Source organism: Rhipicephalus sanguineus, chromosome 2 (genome assembly GCF_013339695.2).
Source record: "Rhipicephalus sanguineus isolate Rsan-2018 chromosome 2, BIME_Rsan_1.4, whole genome shotgun sequence".
NCBI classification, from domain to species: Eukaryota; Metazoa; Arthropoda; class Arachnida; order Ixodida; family Ixodidae; genus Rhipicephalus; species Rhipicephalus sanguineus.
This window is the reverse complement of record NC_051177.1, coordinates 17,300,988-17,318,153: the sequence shown is the minus strand read 5'-3', so window position 1 is coordinate 17,318,153 and position 17,166 is coordinate 17,300,988. Positions and strand designations below refer to the sequence as shown.

The following is a 17,166-nucleotide window of genomic DNA, read 5'->3' as shown; positions in this document are numbered from 1 at the left end:
CAGTAAGGACATTTTATGACATACCCGACTCACACAAGATATTTTTACCAAAACTTCCCATGAAAGAGTTTGCGGGGGGAGGTCATAGGATCCCCCCCCCCCCGACTCATGTCTCTGATCAATAAATATTGAGGTGGCGCATGAACGCTAGTGCCTTGAGATATGTGTGAATAGACTTGAGTATAAACGTAAGCCGGTATAAAGCGGATAGCAACGCTAAAGATGAGTAGGCAGGGCCATAGGTCGGCAATAAAAGGTCAAACTCACCAAAATATTACTCACCCGGACTCTCTCAGACTCAAACTCACCAAAGTATTAATAACCCGGACTCACTCAGGCTCAGACTCACAGCCTGATCTGAGTCTGAGCAAGTCTGAGTGGGTCGGACTCATGAGTAAGTTTGCCGACCTGTGGTTATAGAAGACTCCTTGCACTACATGTCATTCGTATAGGGCTTTTTTTTTCGGTAACAGCTTCAACAGCGGCCTGTCTCTGTGGTAGAACACCTGCTTGTCACACATAAGTCCGGGGCTCGATTCCAACTCGAACGGAACTTTTTATTATCTATAATTTGCATCCCTTTCGAATTTCCGCTCACAGACAACGTTGATTTTCCGCTCACAAGCTCACAAGAACGAGCTCTTTAACGCTATAGCGTTAAAATGCTTGCGCGATTCACCCGCCTGAGCCTACACTGCGTGAGGAGTGGTAACGACGGTACATTAGTGTCATAATTGCGGACATAAATCAGGCTTCACGAACGCCTGGACGAGACTGTTCTTGCCTGTGAAGCCTCATTATTCAGGCGAAAGCCTTAGAAGCTTTATCAAACGCGAAGAGTCACATCGGCGTCCGGCGTCGGCACCAACACGAACGATGCAAGAAGTCATCATCACGTCATGATAGCACGACGTAACTATGATGTCGCATAACGTGACGTCCAATGATGACGTGAACATGACTTCCTCGCTTGGTCTAAGGTGGGCCGATCTTGCAGGCATCGCAATGCAAAACCACGCAGGTGCAAAAAGCTTGCAATGACTCCGGTCACGGAGGCTCTGCAAAACCACGTTAGGGCAGTAAGGTTCGGGAGCAAGGGTAGGGGATATACAATGGGCTGAGAGGAAATAGAAGATGGCATTCGCCTTCGAGTCTTCTTAGGCGAATGCATAAGAGACCCTGTGAGTTTTTGCATAGCGACCAGAAGTTATGGGCGAAAGTTGTTAACCTGACTTGCTGAAGTCTCTTACGCATTCTAGCAAATAGCAGAAAACGTAAACAAACACTGTATTATTTATCTGCTGATAGATTTTATTTCGTGCGTAAAGTGCTGCCACAGCAGATGAAACTTTGCATCTCAGGTATCAGCGTAGTCTTTACAAACTCTGACAGCGGCAAGTGGTCTATTAGTTAAAAATGTCTGCGTTTGGGGCAGAACCGACTGTTGCATCTGGATAAGGCAGGGCCCAGGCACTCGAGAATGAAAGCAGCCAGTGCCAACTGCAGCAGCAGCGCGTAAAGGACGAACACAGACTCGAGGTCTTCGAATTCTAGCATGCGGCCGTCCATGTCGCTCTTGTGACGCTCCTGCAACCAGCAGGCTGTGGGACCTGGGGACACGTCACGCATGAACAGCTGCACCATTCCGGTGTCCACCAGCCAGCGGACCCTGCGGCGTGACATTGAGTTAGCTCAAACAGGCGAGGCCTGTCATTTATTATATTATTATCTCACCTAATATACAAGGACAAATAGGAAATAGGGAGGGACAACTGCCCCCTAGGAGGTCCCTGCTGTTTCGGGGGGAGAGAACAGATAGATGAAATGAAAATAGGAGGAAAGAACGTAGGAAAATACACAGATGACGCAGACTAGGACAGGAATAAGTAGTAACATGGAAAAATGTCTATAAACGGGAGGCGTTTCGGTCATGAGAATCAGCAGTGCTCATGGGGTCACGTCGAGAAGCACACCCTCCCGGAAAGGGGTGATCGTCGAGGGTCTCACACTTAAGTCCAACGAGTCTATATTCTTTAATTAGTTATGACCGTTACATAAATGCTGGAGAGGATCGTGGGATTAAGGATACACCCTACGATATCAGCAGAGCGCGGCCGAACGCGGGGCAATAATCAACAAAACATTTCCTTGAAATCAGATGCTTATCTGAAGGCTTCTCGTTGACACATGGATTCAACGACTGCTTCTAGTAACGTGCACAGAAATTGCCCGCACAAGCCTATTTTCTCTTGGTGCGTTGAGTGAGAAATGCTGGCCATTAAAGAAAGAAAGGCCCACCGTGTTCCGTAAGTTTAGGACAACATGGACGCGAAATATTATGGATCATGAATATACAGACATTTACTGACGAGATGCAGGTGGCCGGCATTGAAAAGCTGGGTTGTTAGCAGTTTCATTAATGAATTATTTAGAACAGGCATTCAAGGGGTAGAATATAATGTAGAAACAAAAAGCCACCTTAATACAAGACTTGGGGTCTGGGAGTGACATTCGCACTCGGTAAACTTGTTATAACTGTGAACCATCTATTTTTTTCTCAGTTACTGTATTTATGCTTCTTCTAGCACGCTTTCTTGAAAGCAGATTTACTTAACGTTTCAGCTGGGGACCAGCCTTCGTCAGAGTAATGCAAAGAACATTTGATACTAGCTTTAAAAACACTTTTGAAGAACAAGTCAGAGCCACTGCACTGATTAGAACTGCATGAGCATGACACATATCACGTGTTTCAAGAACAGGAATGCGAATACAGATAGTAAGAAATACAGATCAAATCTCTTCGATATTGTGACGTGGTACCGTGACTATGCATTAGAAGAGTACATACGCAGAGGTGTAATGACAAGGCATGACAGTATAAGTGCAATCTCAGTGCAGCGAGGGTGATAAATGAGCGAACAATCAAGCCGTTGTGATAATTGAAAAATAAATAAGTAAATAATGAACAAGTAAACAATAATAAAATCGAAGAAGAGACCAAGAAGGCGCGATACAGGCGAAAGAGGCGCTACACTGCGCAACAAGCGCACCTTCTTCTCCTAATCTGGCGCTAGACAAGTTAGTTTTTCTTTGCTTTCGTTGATTCCGCAAAAAAGTGGACGGGAGGATGACCGCCACCGTAGCTCAGTGGCAGACCATCGGAACGCGTATTCGAAGGTCGAAGGTTCGGTTCCTGGCGGCGGCAATTATCTTTTCGTCCACTTATTTTTCTCATTATATTCTAATGCTACAAATACATCCCACTTATTTTCCTTGGCATTATGTGTGAGTGCATAATACTGCGTCTAATAAAGAAAAGACGAGCACTTGAAATGAAAGTCATCTTCTTTCCCACATATGGGAAAGAAGATGATGAAGAAGATGATGAATGTCAGTCCTTTACAGAACGATCTTTTCCTACGTCCATGATTTCTTGATATATATATATATATATATATATATATATATAATATAATCGTCGTTGTTTGTCTGCTAGGGCTTTCCATGTCCACTTATTCCTACGCTTCGGAAAAATGTGTTCATTATGCGAATTCTACTAACCTCTCCTCTGTTATTTCTCGAGTCAATACCGTAGTTACGAATGCTTCTTCCTCATTTTATCTTCTTACTTCTGCATTGAAATCTCCCATGGTTATGGTGCTTTGGTACGTCCTTTTATTGCTAGTCGATATCCTCGTATAGTTGTTCTACTTCTTCTACCTCCTACACGAGATAAACACGAGTTATACCTCGTGTTTAGTTTGACCACGAGGCTCACTGATACTAGAGAACTCTTCAACGTTGCCTGCAAGGTCTTTGTGAATTAGAAAACCCACATTCTTTCTTGTCAGGATGTCCTCTCTATAGCATAGCACGTGACCGTTAGTGCGGTATATGCTTCCCCGGCCCTTCAACTTCACTAAGGCCAATAACACCCCAGTTAGCGTTTTCTAACTCATCAGGTAACTCTACTAGCCTATCTTCGCTTGATGAGGTCCTTGTGTTAACCGCTCCTAGGTTCAGTCTCCAGTAGCGGCCTGTTCGAGTACAGAGATTATGGGTGCCCTCCGCTTTACATGTCCGACCGCCGCTGTCGTCGGGGGTCGGCAAATGCTGGGTTCTGAGGGCCAGGGTGTGGTTGAGAGATTCATTTGGGAGGCGTTGGCCAGTTACAGCACCAGGGAGGCCAATTCCTGTTCTGGTGAGGAAGTGAGTCATGAGATAGCACAAGTAGAATGCCAGTCAGGTGCCTCGCCAGCGACCAAGGGACACTGACCAAGGGAGGCGTCATCAATCTCTTGAACCCTTCCTTGCTTTGATAGGCAAAAATCGTGGAAAAAAAAAGTGGGGCGGGGATTCGAACTCGTTACCCTCTTAGCCCGGGCGTTCAGTTCGCAGCAGCGCATCGAACAGTGCACACGCTTACGACAGACTGCATCTTTTTGCACGTGAGAGACAGCAGCGATTCGCTTTTATATGTTTTTGTAATTCTGCGCTGCTGCCGAAACTCCAGTCCTTCTCATGATTTTGTATGAAAGTGTTAGATTGATACCTGTGCTATTGCGTAATGTCGCCAGGGGAAGAGGAGCAGAGGGAAAGTTATTTAGCTGTTTATTTGCTGAATTTAAGCGCGAAATACGTGCTGACTTAGGGACATGAGAAAGTCAGTTCAGCACTGCAGTGACACGTGTGACGACGTCAAAGACGTGACACGGGAACCTGAAGGCAATAAGAGATTAATTAAAAAAGCTTGGTCTCTGAGAATCAAAAACTAAAAGCTGAAAACAAACAGTTCATTATGAAATTACAGGAGTTGGAACAGTATCAAAGGAGCAACAGCCTCGAGATCAAAGGTGTTCCGGACGAGTGCAATTCTCTCTTGGCCGTTCGAAAAAATTGCAGTGGCTTAGCTCGGATATGCCAGGATATACGTAGCGTAGCAAATGTTCAGCTGATTATTCTTAGCTTTCCAGATTGTACAGGATTATTAGCCTTTTTCTGTTCATTCTTCGTACGTTGAACCGCTAATTGCCAGGCAACTACTTCGGGATCCGATGAGATAAGCTTCTCGGCTCTTTGCGCCGTCGAGCAGCATTTGCGCTCTCCTTCTCCATGGCGTTACCCACCTGCAAACGCCAGTCAGAGGCGCTATCAAGCGGCTCCAGCGCAGTGTCAGACGGCGACTGCACAGCGAAGGCGAATAGCTGCGCGCGCCGGCGCCTGTCTGTTATGGCTACGACGCCACTCCTTCGAATGCGCAGACCAGCAGCGGCGAGTCGCGCGTGGCGGTGGCGGAGTCTGCGGCGCGCTGGCGCCAGCGTGTCTGCCACGCCTGCGACGCTATCTCCCGGCGGTGTCGAGAGCGCGTGAGGTGCCAGCTCCGGTGACACAGCTGTGTGACATCACTGACCCTCGCGCATGCGCAGCACGGCTCATGACCTTCCACGCGAAATCGGCTCCGGCTAGGCAAGTGTAGCTAACGCTACAAAATCTGTGAACTACTCGACTATGCAGATGATGAGGGACATGCCATAAAGTTCCAACTGTGAACTCAACGACCAAGACATTGTTGTTCGTTTGTAAGACGTGCAAAGAGAGACTTGATACTCGCCAAGGCTAAGAAATGAGAATTGGCACACAAGACATTGGCTTGGATGGTGTTAGCAGCGCAATCTTCGTCAATGAACATTTGACACGGCACAAGCAGTTGCTTGGAGCAACAGTTGCAAAGAAGAAAGAACTCAAATGGAAGTTCGTGTGGACAGCAGGTGGAAAAGTACTAGCAAGGAAAGATGAAGATAGCCGTATCCTGCGAATCTCTAGTTTGGAAGACCTTTCTAAAATGAACTAAAGATGATAGCAGTTAATTTTTAGGCTTTACTCTTCACTCTACATGAGTATGTGCGATGTGTACACATCAGAAGTATTTAACAACCACATTTAGATCTAATCAATCTGATTTTCTCGATACACCGAAACTTCAGAAGCATAAAAATCAAGCTTGATAATTTAAAATTTTCTTGGAGTCTCTCGTGTTGAGATTTGAAGCCATTATTTTAATGGAGACTGGCTGGCCAATTCTGATAATCACGCATCCTTAACAATTACGCATGTATACGCTGAACCGCGAAGATGGAAGAGGGGGTGTGGGTGTGGCGGTGTATGCCAAAGGCTATGCATATAGCATCATACAGGAGTGCACAATTACAAATGCAAATGTTGAATGCTTAGTGTTGGAAACACCTCAATTTCAGCTTGCTGCCATATATGGCAACTAGCTGGTTCTAAACGTTACTTCTTAGATTTTTAAGCAATTGCTGCAACTTTTTCAGACCGACAAGCTACCTTTTTTTTTTGTTCTGGTGATATACATATCAATAGAGTTAGCAATTATCTGCAGACGGTGGACTACAAAAGTTTGATTATGTTATACGGATGTGAAAATTTGGTTTCTGCGCCCACACGTATTGATTCTAAAACAGGTACAACCATAGACATTGTGCTACGAATATTAGCAACAGAACTAAGGGTGGAGTGATAGTTGGTGACCTGAGCGATCATTGCCCGTGTTTGTGTTATTGCTCACTTTAAGCCTAGACAACAACCGGAAATACGCAAGTATCGAGTGATAAATGATATATAACTCGAAAACTTTTTTCATTCGTGGAGGCAATAAATGAACTAGGGTATGACTGCAGTGATCCCAATGATGCTTACTAAAACTTCTATACAAGTTAAAACCAAGTTATGATGAGGCGTTTTCTTACAGTGTGGTAAAAAAAATAAGAAAGCAATAAGAAAACCGTGGATAAACGCTGAACTGTACAGCAGCATAACAGAAAGAAAATAAGATGTATACACTTTCATTACTACGCGTGATTTCAACTATTCAAGGAGTTCAAAAATGTTCGAAATAAATTAACTGCAGACCTCAAGAAGCAAAAGGAAATTATTATGAAAGCTTGTTGTACGCCATCAAACTAATGCAAAAAAGATGTGGGAAACAGTAAACAGATTAACAACAGAAAAGCTGCAACAGCCAGCGTGCAAGAGATTGAGATGAACGGAATGTGATAACAGTCTTTGGCTGACACGTTCAGTGAGTATTTCATACAATTAGGAAAGGCTGATAGCGTGACTATAGGCATATAACAACCAAGAAGATACGTTGGTTCTCTACCAAATTCTTTTGTTCTGCATCATGTCTACCGCATGAAACTGAACAAATACTTAGTAGAAGAGAAAATGATGTCGCCACTGGTTACGATGATTTCAAAGCTTAACCAATAAAGTACGTGTCCAACTTATTAGCAAACGTTCTAGCACATAACATCGTGGTTTAGCGCTAAAAAAGACAGACACATGTGAGAGACAGGAGAGGCGTTACTAACTGGTTTATTGCAAGGGTTGCAATGGAATAAATAGCACACTGGTGCGCAGACGTGACGAGCGCGTAGCAAGACGTCACCACTTATCGGGCTACAGGCATGTGGCATCAAAGCCTAATCTCGTTTCTATACAAGCAGATAGACGTGTCGCTAACACAGTTAGTACCTTTTTTCTTTATATGATACGCCTCCCAGAGTTCACGGGCTGATTTGTTCCAGCTTCTTCCTAGAATCTTGGCCTCTCGAAATATTGGCTCACACATGCATTTCGGCAGTGGGACGAAAGATGGCCCGAAATCAGCCCGTGAACTCTGGGAGGCATATCATTAAAGAAAGAAGGTACTAACTGTGTTAGCGAAACGTCTATCTGCTTGTATAGAAACGAGATTAGGCTTTTTGATGCCACATGCCTGTAGCCTGATAAGTGGTGAGGTCTTGTATGCGCTCGTCACGTCTGCGCACCAGTGTGCTATTTATTTCATTGCAACCCTTGCAATAAACCAGTTGTTAGTAGCGCCTGTCCTGTCTCTCACATGTGTCTGTCTTTTTTAGCGCTAAACCACGTGTTAAGTACTCACCAACTCGCCAAACAACACGTTCTTATTAAGTATCGTTCTAGCACATATTTTAACCTAATGTTCGACACTGGTATCCTCCCTGACCATTTAAAAATAGCAAGGGTTGTACCAATTAAATATAAATGTGGAGATAGATAAAATGCCCTTACAAATTATCGGCCATATCGGTATTGCCTATTTTATCTAAAGTCTCTGAGTGGGCAATTAATCATCAATAACAAAGTTATTAGAGAAATACAATATTATATCTAGTTCACAGTTGGATTTATAAAACACAATCAACTGAACAAGCGCTACTTTATGCAAAAGAGAGAATCATTCAAGGTATTGAAAATAAGAATTATACATTACGGTTTTTCTAGATCTGCCAAAAGCGTTTGATTCTGCTAACCATAGTGTACTACTTTCCAAATTGCAATGTTACGGTATACTTGCCACGTCATTAAAATTAAAACAAAAACTATCTCGAGAAACGCTTCCAATTTACAAATGTAGATAATTACATCCGCATGGTAAAATGTAATAAATGGAGTACCCCAAGGATCAGTGTGGGTCCTACACTGTTTTTTACATCAATGGTATAACGAACATTGACAAAACCCTCGATATAGGAATGTTTGCAAACGACAAAAGCTATTTTTTACTTCACGGACGAAACGTGAACTTCAAGATAAGATAACTGTTATTTACAAAACCTTTCTGAATGGTTAGAAGACAATTGTCTGCAATGAAATGCCTCTAAAACCACGTACATTATTTTTTCTTCCCCAAATAAACGCGACTGACATGTCATGCATATCACGTATGGAACTCAAAGTGTTCAGCAAAGATCTGAACAGAAATTCCTAGGTGTTTGGTTCCAGGAATCTTTGGCATGGTCATGTCGTGTAAACCACTTGGCAATCGCTATAGCTCGATCAATAAGATGCATTAAAAAATTTCCGCATTAATACCTCTTCGTCTAAAAAAAATCCTTATTACACTGCCTATTGTTCACTAGTATTGGGTACCACACTCAGCGAAATTTATAAACAGATTAAGGCACTACAAAAGCGAGTACTGCGTTTTGGAAAATTATGTAGGCGATATCCATGAGTGCGAACCAATAATTATTTGTGCAACATGACATGCTTATGGCCAATCATGTTCATCTCTATAAACTAATGAAGCATATACACACCACAGGCATACACAAAGAAATTGGTACGGTAGCTCAAGCTCAGTACGGCTTTAGGCAGCAGGTGAGGAGGCTTCCGAAGATCAGGACAAATTAGGGGAAAAAATTATTATCCTATCAAGGTATAGTGCTTTTGAATAAACAGAAATATACAGTAAACTGGGCAGATAGCCATAATAAGCTCAAAAGGAGGTATAAACTGTTCTTGTAACGACAGCTGTGTTTTGTAAGCTGTGTTACGTTAACGTTACTGTACTTCCAACATTCCTGCTTTCTATTGTTTCTTTTTTGTGCATGCCCAGTGTACTGACGCATTGCGCTGCTCTCTACATATTGTTACACGATACAAAGGTCTGTTTAGCTTACCCAGGACATGATCTGTGTGAAGGAGTTGAGTGAGCGATCCGTGCAAACCATTTGTTTACGTAAATGCATGTATAATGTGTGTTCTCTGTTATGATGTGCATATGTAAGTATCTGATATTATTAACAGGATGTAATAGATATCACCCTTCCTTTGTGTTTCGGACGGATATTGAGCGAAACCGAATTCTGATACATGTGCCCTTTTTTTATATGTATTGTCAACGCTGTATGAACTGAACGGGGACAGGGGCCTCGCTGTTTCAGCCTTTAGCCTCTGTCTCCGTAGGAAATGACCTGAAATAAAGAATGAAATTTGAAATTTGAACTTCGGACTAAAAACATGGCTGAGTGCTTTGAATGACCGCCCCCCCCCCCCCCTTCCCGTGGCACCTGTGTGTTCCCGCCATATGCGTTTATGGTCACCCCACGCGTTTTATTACGGCATACCTTAATGTCAACTTTACCATATACAACCCTTATCTTAAGGCGTTCAATACCTTCTATATTTTTCTTTATTTTTATCGTGGTTTTCGGACAACTCGCACCCGCGCTTGACAGGGTAGAGTGTCACTCGGTTCGCGTGCCACTGCTAATATTAACAAGTATAGTTTCGGCAAAGGGACTTGTCTTCGTTAGGGCGTCATGGCTCTGACGAACGTAACTAAACCAGCGGCCAATTTCTGAGGCTTGCATTAACAGCGGGAAACAAGGCCCTGAAAGATTTCAAATGTTTTCTCTCAATGTACACTATATATTTTATCTAACTGGTAGATATGGTTGCCCGATTCCGTTCCCACCTGTATTTCATCTCGCGATGAATTATGGCGTCAAAGTCCTTGCGGGTCACCCATGACATGACCAGCAATCCCAGTGACTCTTCACTGAAGTAGAAGAAGCCTCGTCCCATGTAGGCGGGACAGTTGCGCCGAATCTGATCCTCCATCGTGCCCTTCTCCTGCACAGAACAGCAGCATACGAGTGGCAAATTATTCTTCTGTTTGTATATTTCTTTCCTTGCCTTCCTCTTCTTGCTAAGTAGGCGTCAATTCGGTACAGTGTATTCGCCTGACGCAGCCCTTAAAAGTAATCGTGCGCGTTTCAATTGCCGCCTTAAATTTCTTGTCAAGTTGAATTTTCAAAAGAGTGCGTTTGCCTCGGTATTTATAGGCGACTTCTTGCAGTTCTGTATTGACCAATGCATTTGAACGAACGTGATTAACAAATTGCAGTGCAAGAATAAAAACGCGAAGAATGACAAGTTACTGGAATAAAAAGAAAAACGCTAAAGCCCAGGCAGAAAAAAGATATGTGAGGAAAGGGCAGTGGCTAAATATCATAAATGTTGTCGCGAGAACGCATAGTTCTCGCTTTTTCTTTCTTTTTTGTCGAAGAAGCTGGCCTACTTTGAAGTTATTTGTCATATAGCCAACTTCACGGAAGATACTGGTAATGCTCCTGCCTCAGTCTAAAAACGCGTCCTGCCAACAGAAGGGCGTCCACATATCGACTATTTCCTTAAACTTTCCACAAAATCGCAATGTCTTTTTTGCATGCACCGCTCAATGAAACACTGCTAGTACTTTTTTTTATTCAGTATGCACCTCGTTCTCCGACAGTGACTCATAAATAAGGATAACGCACACAGTAGAGCTTCTAACATCCGCCACTCCACGTCACTTCCTGCATTTTGAAATCCGGAACAAGCAGTGATGCATAGCGTCACTTGCAGCCAACCTCTAAATTGAGCCGAGCAGAACAGTGCAAGAAAAAAAAAGTACGAAATAAAGGCTTAACTTATGTACGTGACATCGTTTCTTTAGCTGATAGTCGGACAGACATCAGCACTCGGGAAACGCCGTTCTGTCCGTCACGTAAATCAGACCAAATAAGGCTAAGTAGTGCGAGCGTGTATATCTGTCGAGAAACCTGCAAATGCAGGAGCACTACCTGTCAGCACTTGGCGGTAGCGTCTACTTTTTGACAGCGCACTATATTTGATATGTGCACGGCCTATCGCAAGAAAAAAAAAAAAAACTCCGACAGCAGTTCCTTTAGCCTCTGCTAAAGAGAGAACAGGCGTGTGCTCGCACGAGACACTCATTTAAGGGGCCCTGCAACACTTTTTCAGCATGGTCTGAAAACGCTGCCGATCTGTATTAGAGGCTCCTGAGAACATGTGAGTCAAACATCATAGCGCAGCACGCGGCCTGGAGTTTACAATTAGTTCGTAAAGTCAGATACAAATCGCTCGCTCTTCTCTCGAAAAACGATGCCATAAACCCTAATGACAGCACCATAAACCCAGAGTCCACGGCCATTGACTAATTCGAGCAGCATTTTCTGCATAGTTATCCTGGCCGCCGTGAGATGCCGCAATACGTGCCCGCACGCACGCTCGCAATCACACGACCTCCGCTATGGATCACACGAAAGGTAAGCCGCGCGTTTGAAAAAAAAAAAAAAGAATGTGTTTAACTCCATGGCGCGTACTATCGAACGGATGCAGCTTCTTGCCTCCATGTCATCCCCGCTCCCCTGCGCATCTTTCAGCGCGCTCCACATCCCTGTAACTCCGCGCGTACTTGACGGATTCTAAATAGCTTTGCGGCAGTCGATTCGTGAGGCCATGAGCTCCTTTAAGGAAGCCATTCGATGATTATTTGGAAAGGTGTTGCAGGGCCCCTTTATGTTACTCTGACGTTCTCAGCCAATCACATTCTCGTCCCTCCTCCCCCCCCCCTCATTGCCCTGAAGCTTTCTGCCCCTCACCCGTTGTTGCACTACCCGTGGGATCGTCTAAACTTGTTGATGACGTCACGTCATGACGTAATCATGACGGCACAAATTCTAGCGATCTGTAACGTCACGAGGACATCATTTATGACATCATTTTGTCACATGACATTGTTGATGACGCCATGCAACATTTCGCCCTGGTATCGCCAAGTCTCGCGAACCTCGCAGTTACTTAACTCGTGAGGCATGTAAGGCGTTCGCCTTAATGATATCTATAGCTGTCCGTTGTTATACATAACGCAGCTTTGGAGTAAGGCTTCCTACAGCTCTGCCAAGCTCGCTCTGTATCACATGGTCGCTACATTACACGTTGCGACCGCGCGACGGGCAACGCAGTCGCGCGTTGCCTGAGAAAATCGCACTGCGTCAGCGCAGATGACTCACCTCCTGAAGCATGACGGCCTTTCGCGCGAGAACATCGCGAAAGTTCTTGTCCGTGTATATCTCGGACGGATGGAGCTCGCCGCCGGTGCGTCGCACTTGATCGTACACAGCCGAGTACGAGTCTTCATTCGTGTACTGCATTCGAGGAGGAAAAACGAATGGAGTATATGCAAAACAAAGAAGTGACGCCTCGATGCGATGCATTCGTTCTTTTTGTTTACTTTATTTATTTATTTATTATTTTTATTTATTATTTATTTACTTATTATTTATTTATTTATTTATTATTTATTTATTCCATAATGCGGACTCAAGGTCCACGCAGGCTGGGAAAAACATATGAAAAAAAAAAAAGCATTGAACGAGCAAAAGAGAAGGAACAGCAGCCATGTATATACCACTGCATTAATGCGCAGCCTCATATATCCTGCTTCACTAAAGCATTAGTAACAACATTGATGAGGTTGGTTCATACTTAGAGCAGCGCTTGTCCTGTGCCATTCGTTCTTCTAGTGTCCTTACTGCATAGCCGCGCTGTTCCATCTTCTGCCCTAAGGATGAACCAACCAGCCCTCATAAATTAACTAATGCAAATTTCTGCTACAATGGGCGTGCTATTCGCTCCTTTGGTGTCCCGGTCCTCGTTGTGCTGTTTCATGCTAAGGCAATTCCAATCATGTGTGGTCCTTGGGAAAAAAAAGGAAAACTTCAATAGGTCAGTACGTGCAACACAAGGCGCTAGCGCATACTGATGGTGATGTCGGGTAGGCGCTAGTCAAAGGTGCTCAACATGGCGATTAATCAGGAGCTAGTTTGTTATTGCAATGGAGTGGAATGGAGTAACTTTATTTAGGTCCTTCGGGGCACGAACAAGCACGTAGCGGGCCGCTTCCACGTCGGGACAGATAGGCCTAGCCTCTCTGCCACGTCGCGGGCCCGTTGGTCTGCCATAGCTGTGCTTCGAAATCCGGGCTGCGCAGGACAGCATGCCACTTGGACGACGTAACATCTTCGTCACGCCGCAACGCGGGGCACCACCAGAGCTTGTGTTCTAAGCTGGCAAAGTCTGAACAGTCGAGAAAAATAGTCTAGTCTAAATGTCTTTCTTTATTTCTGTAACGCTTCTGTTTCGTATATTCAGGGCTAACTTCTTGAATACAAAAGGCATAACCTGAATTTGCTAAAGTGCTGTGTTCAAATTTCGCGTTGTTTTTAGCATCTGAGTCATACGAGTCACTCTTCTCATTTCCTTCAACAAACAACTAGATTGGAAGCAGCAGGATAGCGCAATTTTAATCCCATTGACAGTATTCAATTGAGTGCTTTGCGCGACACTTAATAACGTCCTACTAATGCCAGTTCAGTTTCTAAACAATCTAGACGAGCATGTCCAGCTATGTTCTGAGGTGAAAGGTGCGTACGTCAACACACATACCAGAGGCACACATCACGTTGCCGTGTTCTCACCTATGATCCCAGGACATGCTAAACTAACATGTCCATTTTGCCATCTTGATGTCTAGTCAAATTCGAAAGGGCGGAGTATACCACCGATTTGCAACGTAGCTTTTTCTCTACATTGTGTCCAGATCCACTGTTAATCACGAAGCTTAACAATTTCATGCTATGCCTGTGCAATTTTATACTATACTACTGTGGTAACGTGAAACGTCAGCCTCAGAACAGCGATAGGGCTGCCATGTTGTTTGTGTTATCTGTCTGCTGTTTGTACATCGTATCTGTTGCGGCTGGTGACGTCACACCAGTCTATATATATTGGCTGCTCAGCAGTGAATAAAGGCTGATTCCTGGTTGTTAAAGGAGTGCCTCGGTTACATCAACTACGAAGTGGGAAACTTTGCACATTTGTTAGAATTAACCAATTAGCTCTCGGCCAATATCAAAAGATTTTTCTTTTAACACAACATTAATCTAACGGCGATGCCGCCGGCGACGTCATCCTCTGCAGCTCTTTCTCCCAATATGTGCCAAGTGCCCCGCCACGGTGGTCTAGTGGTTATGGCGCTCGACTGCTGACCCGAAGGTCGCGGGATCGAATCCCGGCCGCGGCGGCTGCATTTTCGATGGAGGCGAAAATGTTTGAGGCCCGTGTACTTAGATTTAGGTGCACGTTAAAGAACCCCAGGTGGTCGAAATTTCCGGAGCCCTCCACTACGGCGTCTCTCATAATCATATCGTGGTTTTGGGACGTTAAACCCCAGATATTATTATTAATATGTGCCAAGTTGGAGCAACGAATGCATTGAAAAAATTCAACTAGCTCCACTTCGCGGACACCGATGAAACAGCGAAGCTGGCGGCCTTCCCTTCGTCAGGCTATGGCGCATTTCTATGTTTTGCAAGTCTTTCAGGTATGTTGTATCACTGCTTTATTAAACACTCTTTGTTAAGCTTTGAGGTGGTAGTATAGTTTTATTGCATCTTGATAATGCACAGCTTTTCAAAGAAGCCTGAACTGTTGCCTTCTCATCTTTAGTGAACCAGTGGTCGAGTAGTGGGATTTACCCAATTTCTGCGGCACGTACATGTTTATGATCAGCGTTACCACGGCCCCGGACGTGAAAGCCTCGACTAAGAACAGCTTCGCAGTTAAAAGGAAGAGCCTCAGATGTATCTGCCTATCACTGATGACATGGCTACAACTACGTTATAACCTGTGTGTTTCCTTCTTATGTCCGCGTCCCTTGTGCGCAGCATTGGCATACCAACAGACCAAAATAGTATCTTTAGAGAAGGACACGGGCTGCGCTTGTTCTTGTTTCTTTTTCTCTAACAGGCTGAAATTAGCAACACGCCATGCGGAAATTGCCGCATGTTGGTACTTATATGTTTATGTGTGACAAAACCGCCCGCCGATGTTCTCGTCAACATACAGTAGGCAAAGCTTCGAATAACAGAGAGCTGAGCTGGTTGGTGCGTATTCATGTTAAAATACAAGGCGTGGAAACCCGGACAAAGAGAGAAGTCATGACGGCGTCCGTATTGCGCGCCTTGTCTGTTAACATGAATACAGCTATAGGAGGGACCCGCTGTACGGAACGCATGCGTCAGGGCCTTGTTTCGTTTCTTCGTGATGTACACTACTCTTTGGAGCGTGAGATGTTCTCACCAAAAATAGCTCGGTGAAGCCAGCTGTACCGAACAACAGGATACGGGTGTCGGGGTTTCGCAGCACGTCGTCAGTCGTGCGTACTCGTGGTGCCTCGACTTTGACGAGCAGATCGGCCCGCATGCTGGCCGTGAAGAAGTTCATGGCGAAGAAGCTGCCCACCAGCCAAAGGCAGTGCAGGCACGGAACACCGCACCGCCGCCCACGTGCTCCGTTGGTGAGTCTGCGCGAAGATCCCCCAGCGGACTCAACTTTCGTGGGCTCAAGGACCTAGAAGCTCACTTTGAACGCGATATCTGCTATAAAAAATTTTTACTTGCTCGCACTCTTGAATTACATGTCTAGTTTCTACACAGTTTTATTTATTTTTGCGGAAATGTACAGAAAGTAGAAAGAGAACGTGTGAGAGAGAAACAACATTTAGCCGAGCGAAGCTAACGGCCATTCAGCCTGACGCGGCTTCAGTATGAGGTAATATAGAATATTGAGTGGCTTAAAGCACTAACAAGATTAGTTAAGGATGAAAATGCGGTCACTGACCAAGTCAAGGTGAAAACACAGAGACGTTTCGGGACCCGTACGGGTTCTTTGATCACACTAAGCAGGTAAGAGCCGTAAATCGCTTTTTATTCTAAAATGTGACGTAATGGACGGGTGTAGCTGGCAGGTTGATTGCCATCCGTCCTGTTGATAGTGTACTCCGTCCTCTCAATAAACTAAGAACACCAGTTAACCCAACAGTGCACCTACATGCACCACAGTACAATGCAGAGGGCACCAAAATATATCAATATTAGCACAAGAAAATGTTTCGACAGCATCTATATTTGCGTGTACAGAACATTTCTTGCGACGCTTTTCGTGACATTTGCATACAAAGTGAAAAATGTAAACGAAAAAGATTAATGAGAAACAGTGGCGCACCAACTTCTTCGCGAGTGGGGGAGGGGGGCAAGCCTTCCCCATATATATATATATATATATATATATATATATATATATATATATAGATATATATATATATATATATATATATATATATATAGGAAGAGAGAGAACTCCTTCATGCGAGCTCAGTTTCATGTGATTTTTTATACAAAGGAAAAATTTCCTTAGCCGTGTTTAATAACATTCTAAAAGTACAGACAGGTCTACGTAGCATACACTACGACATCCATACATATGCGTGTTATGCATGTAATAGTATTACGAGCAACACTTTTTGCACATTAACCACACAACCTTGTGCATGAATACAAATATGTCGATGGCGGCCTTCCCAATAGTATAGATTTGTATCATTCAATGAAATTACGTTAACGTATAAAAGCTGCTTACTAATAATTG

General features: G+C 44.2%; 1 protein-coding gene across 1 annotated transcript; it reads right to left on the bottom strand.

Moving 5' to 3' along the window:
- Nucleotides 1–1,410: 1,410 nt before the first annotated feature.
- Nucleotides 1,411–15,963, bottom strand: LOC125757059 (uncharacterized). Its single transcript, XM_049412144.1, has 4 exons — nucleotides 15,820–15,963; nucleotides 12,690–12,824; nucleotides 10,307–10,464; nucleotides 1,411–1,669 (listed from the first exon to the last, which is right to left on the bottom strand). Exons 1-4 carry the CDS (start codon nucleotides 15,961–15,963, stop codon nucleotides 1,411–1,413), a joined length of 696 nt encoding a protein of 231 aa, XP_049268101.1.
- Nucleotides 15,964–17,166: the final 1,203 nt, after the last annotated feature.

What these genes read in the sequence shown, in the direction of transcription:
- LOC125757059 (XM_049412144.1), bottom strand. Translation starts at nt 15,963, where the DNA reads ATGAACTTCTTCACGGCCAGCATGCGGGCCGATCTGCTCGTCAAAGTC. An exon ending in GCTTCACCGAGCTATTTTTG is followed by an intron (nt 12,825 to 15,819) that starts GTGAGAACATCT and finishes CCTCGAATGCAG; the next exon opens with TACACGAATGAAGACTCGTA. An exon ending in AGGCCGTCATGCTTCAGGAG is followed by an intron (nt 10,465 to 12,689) that starts GTGAGTCATCTG and finishes TGTTCTGTGCAG; the next exon opens with GAGAAGGGCACGATGGAGGA.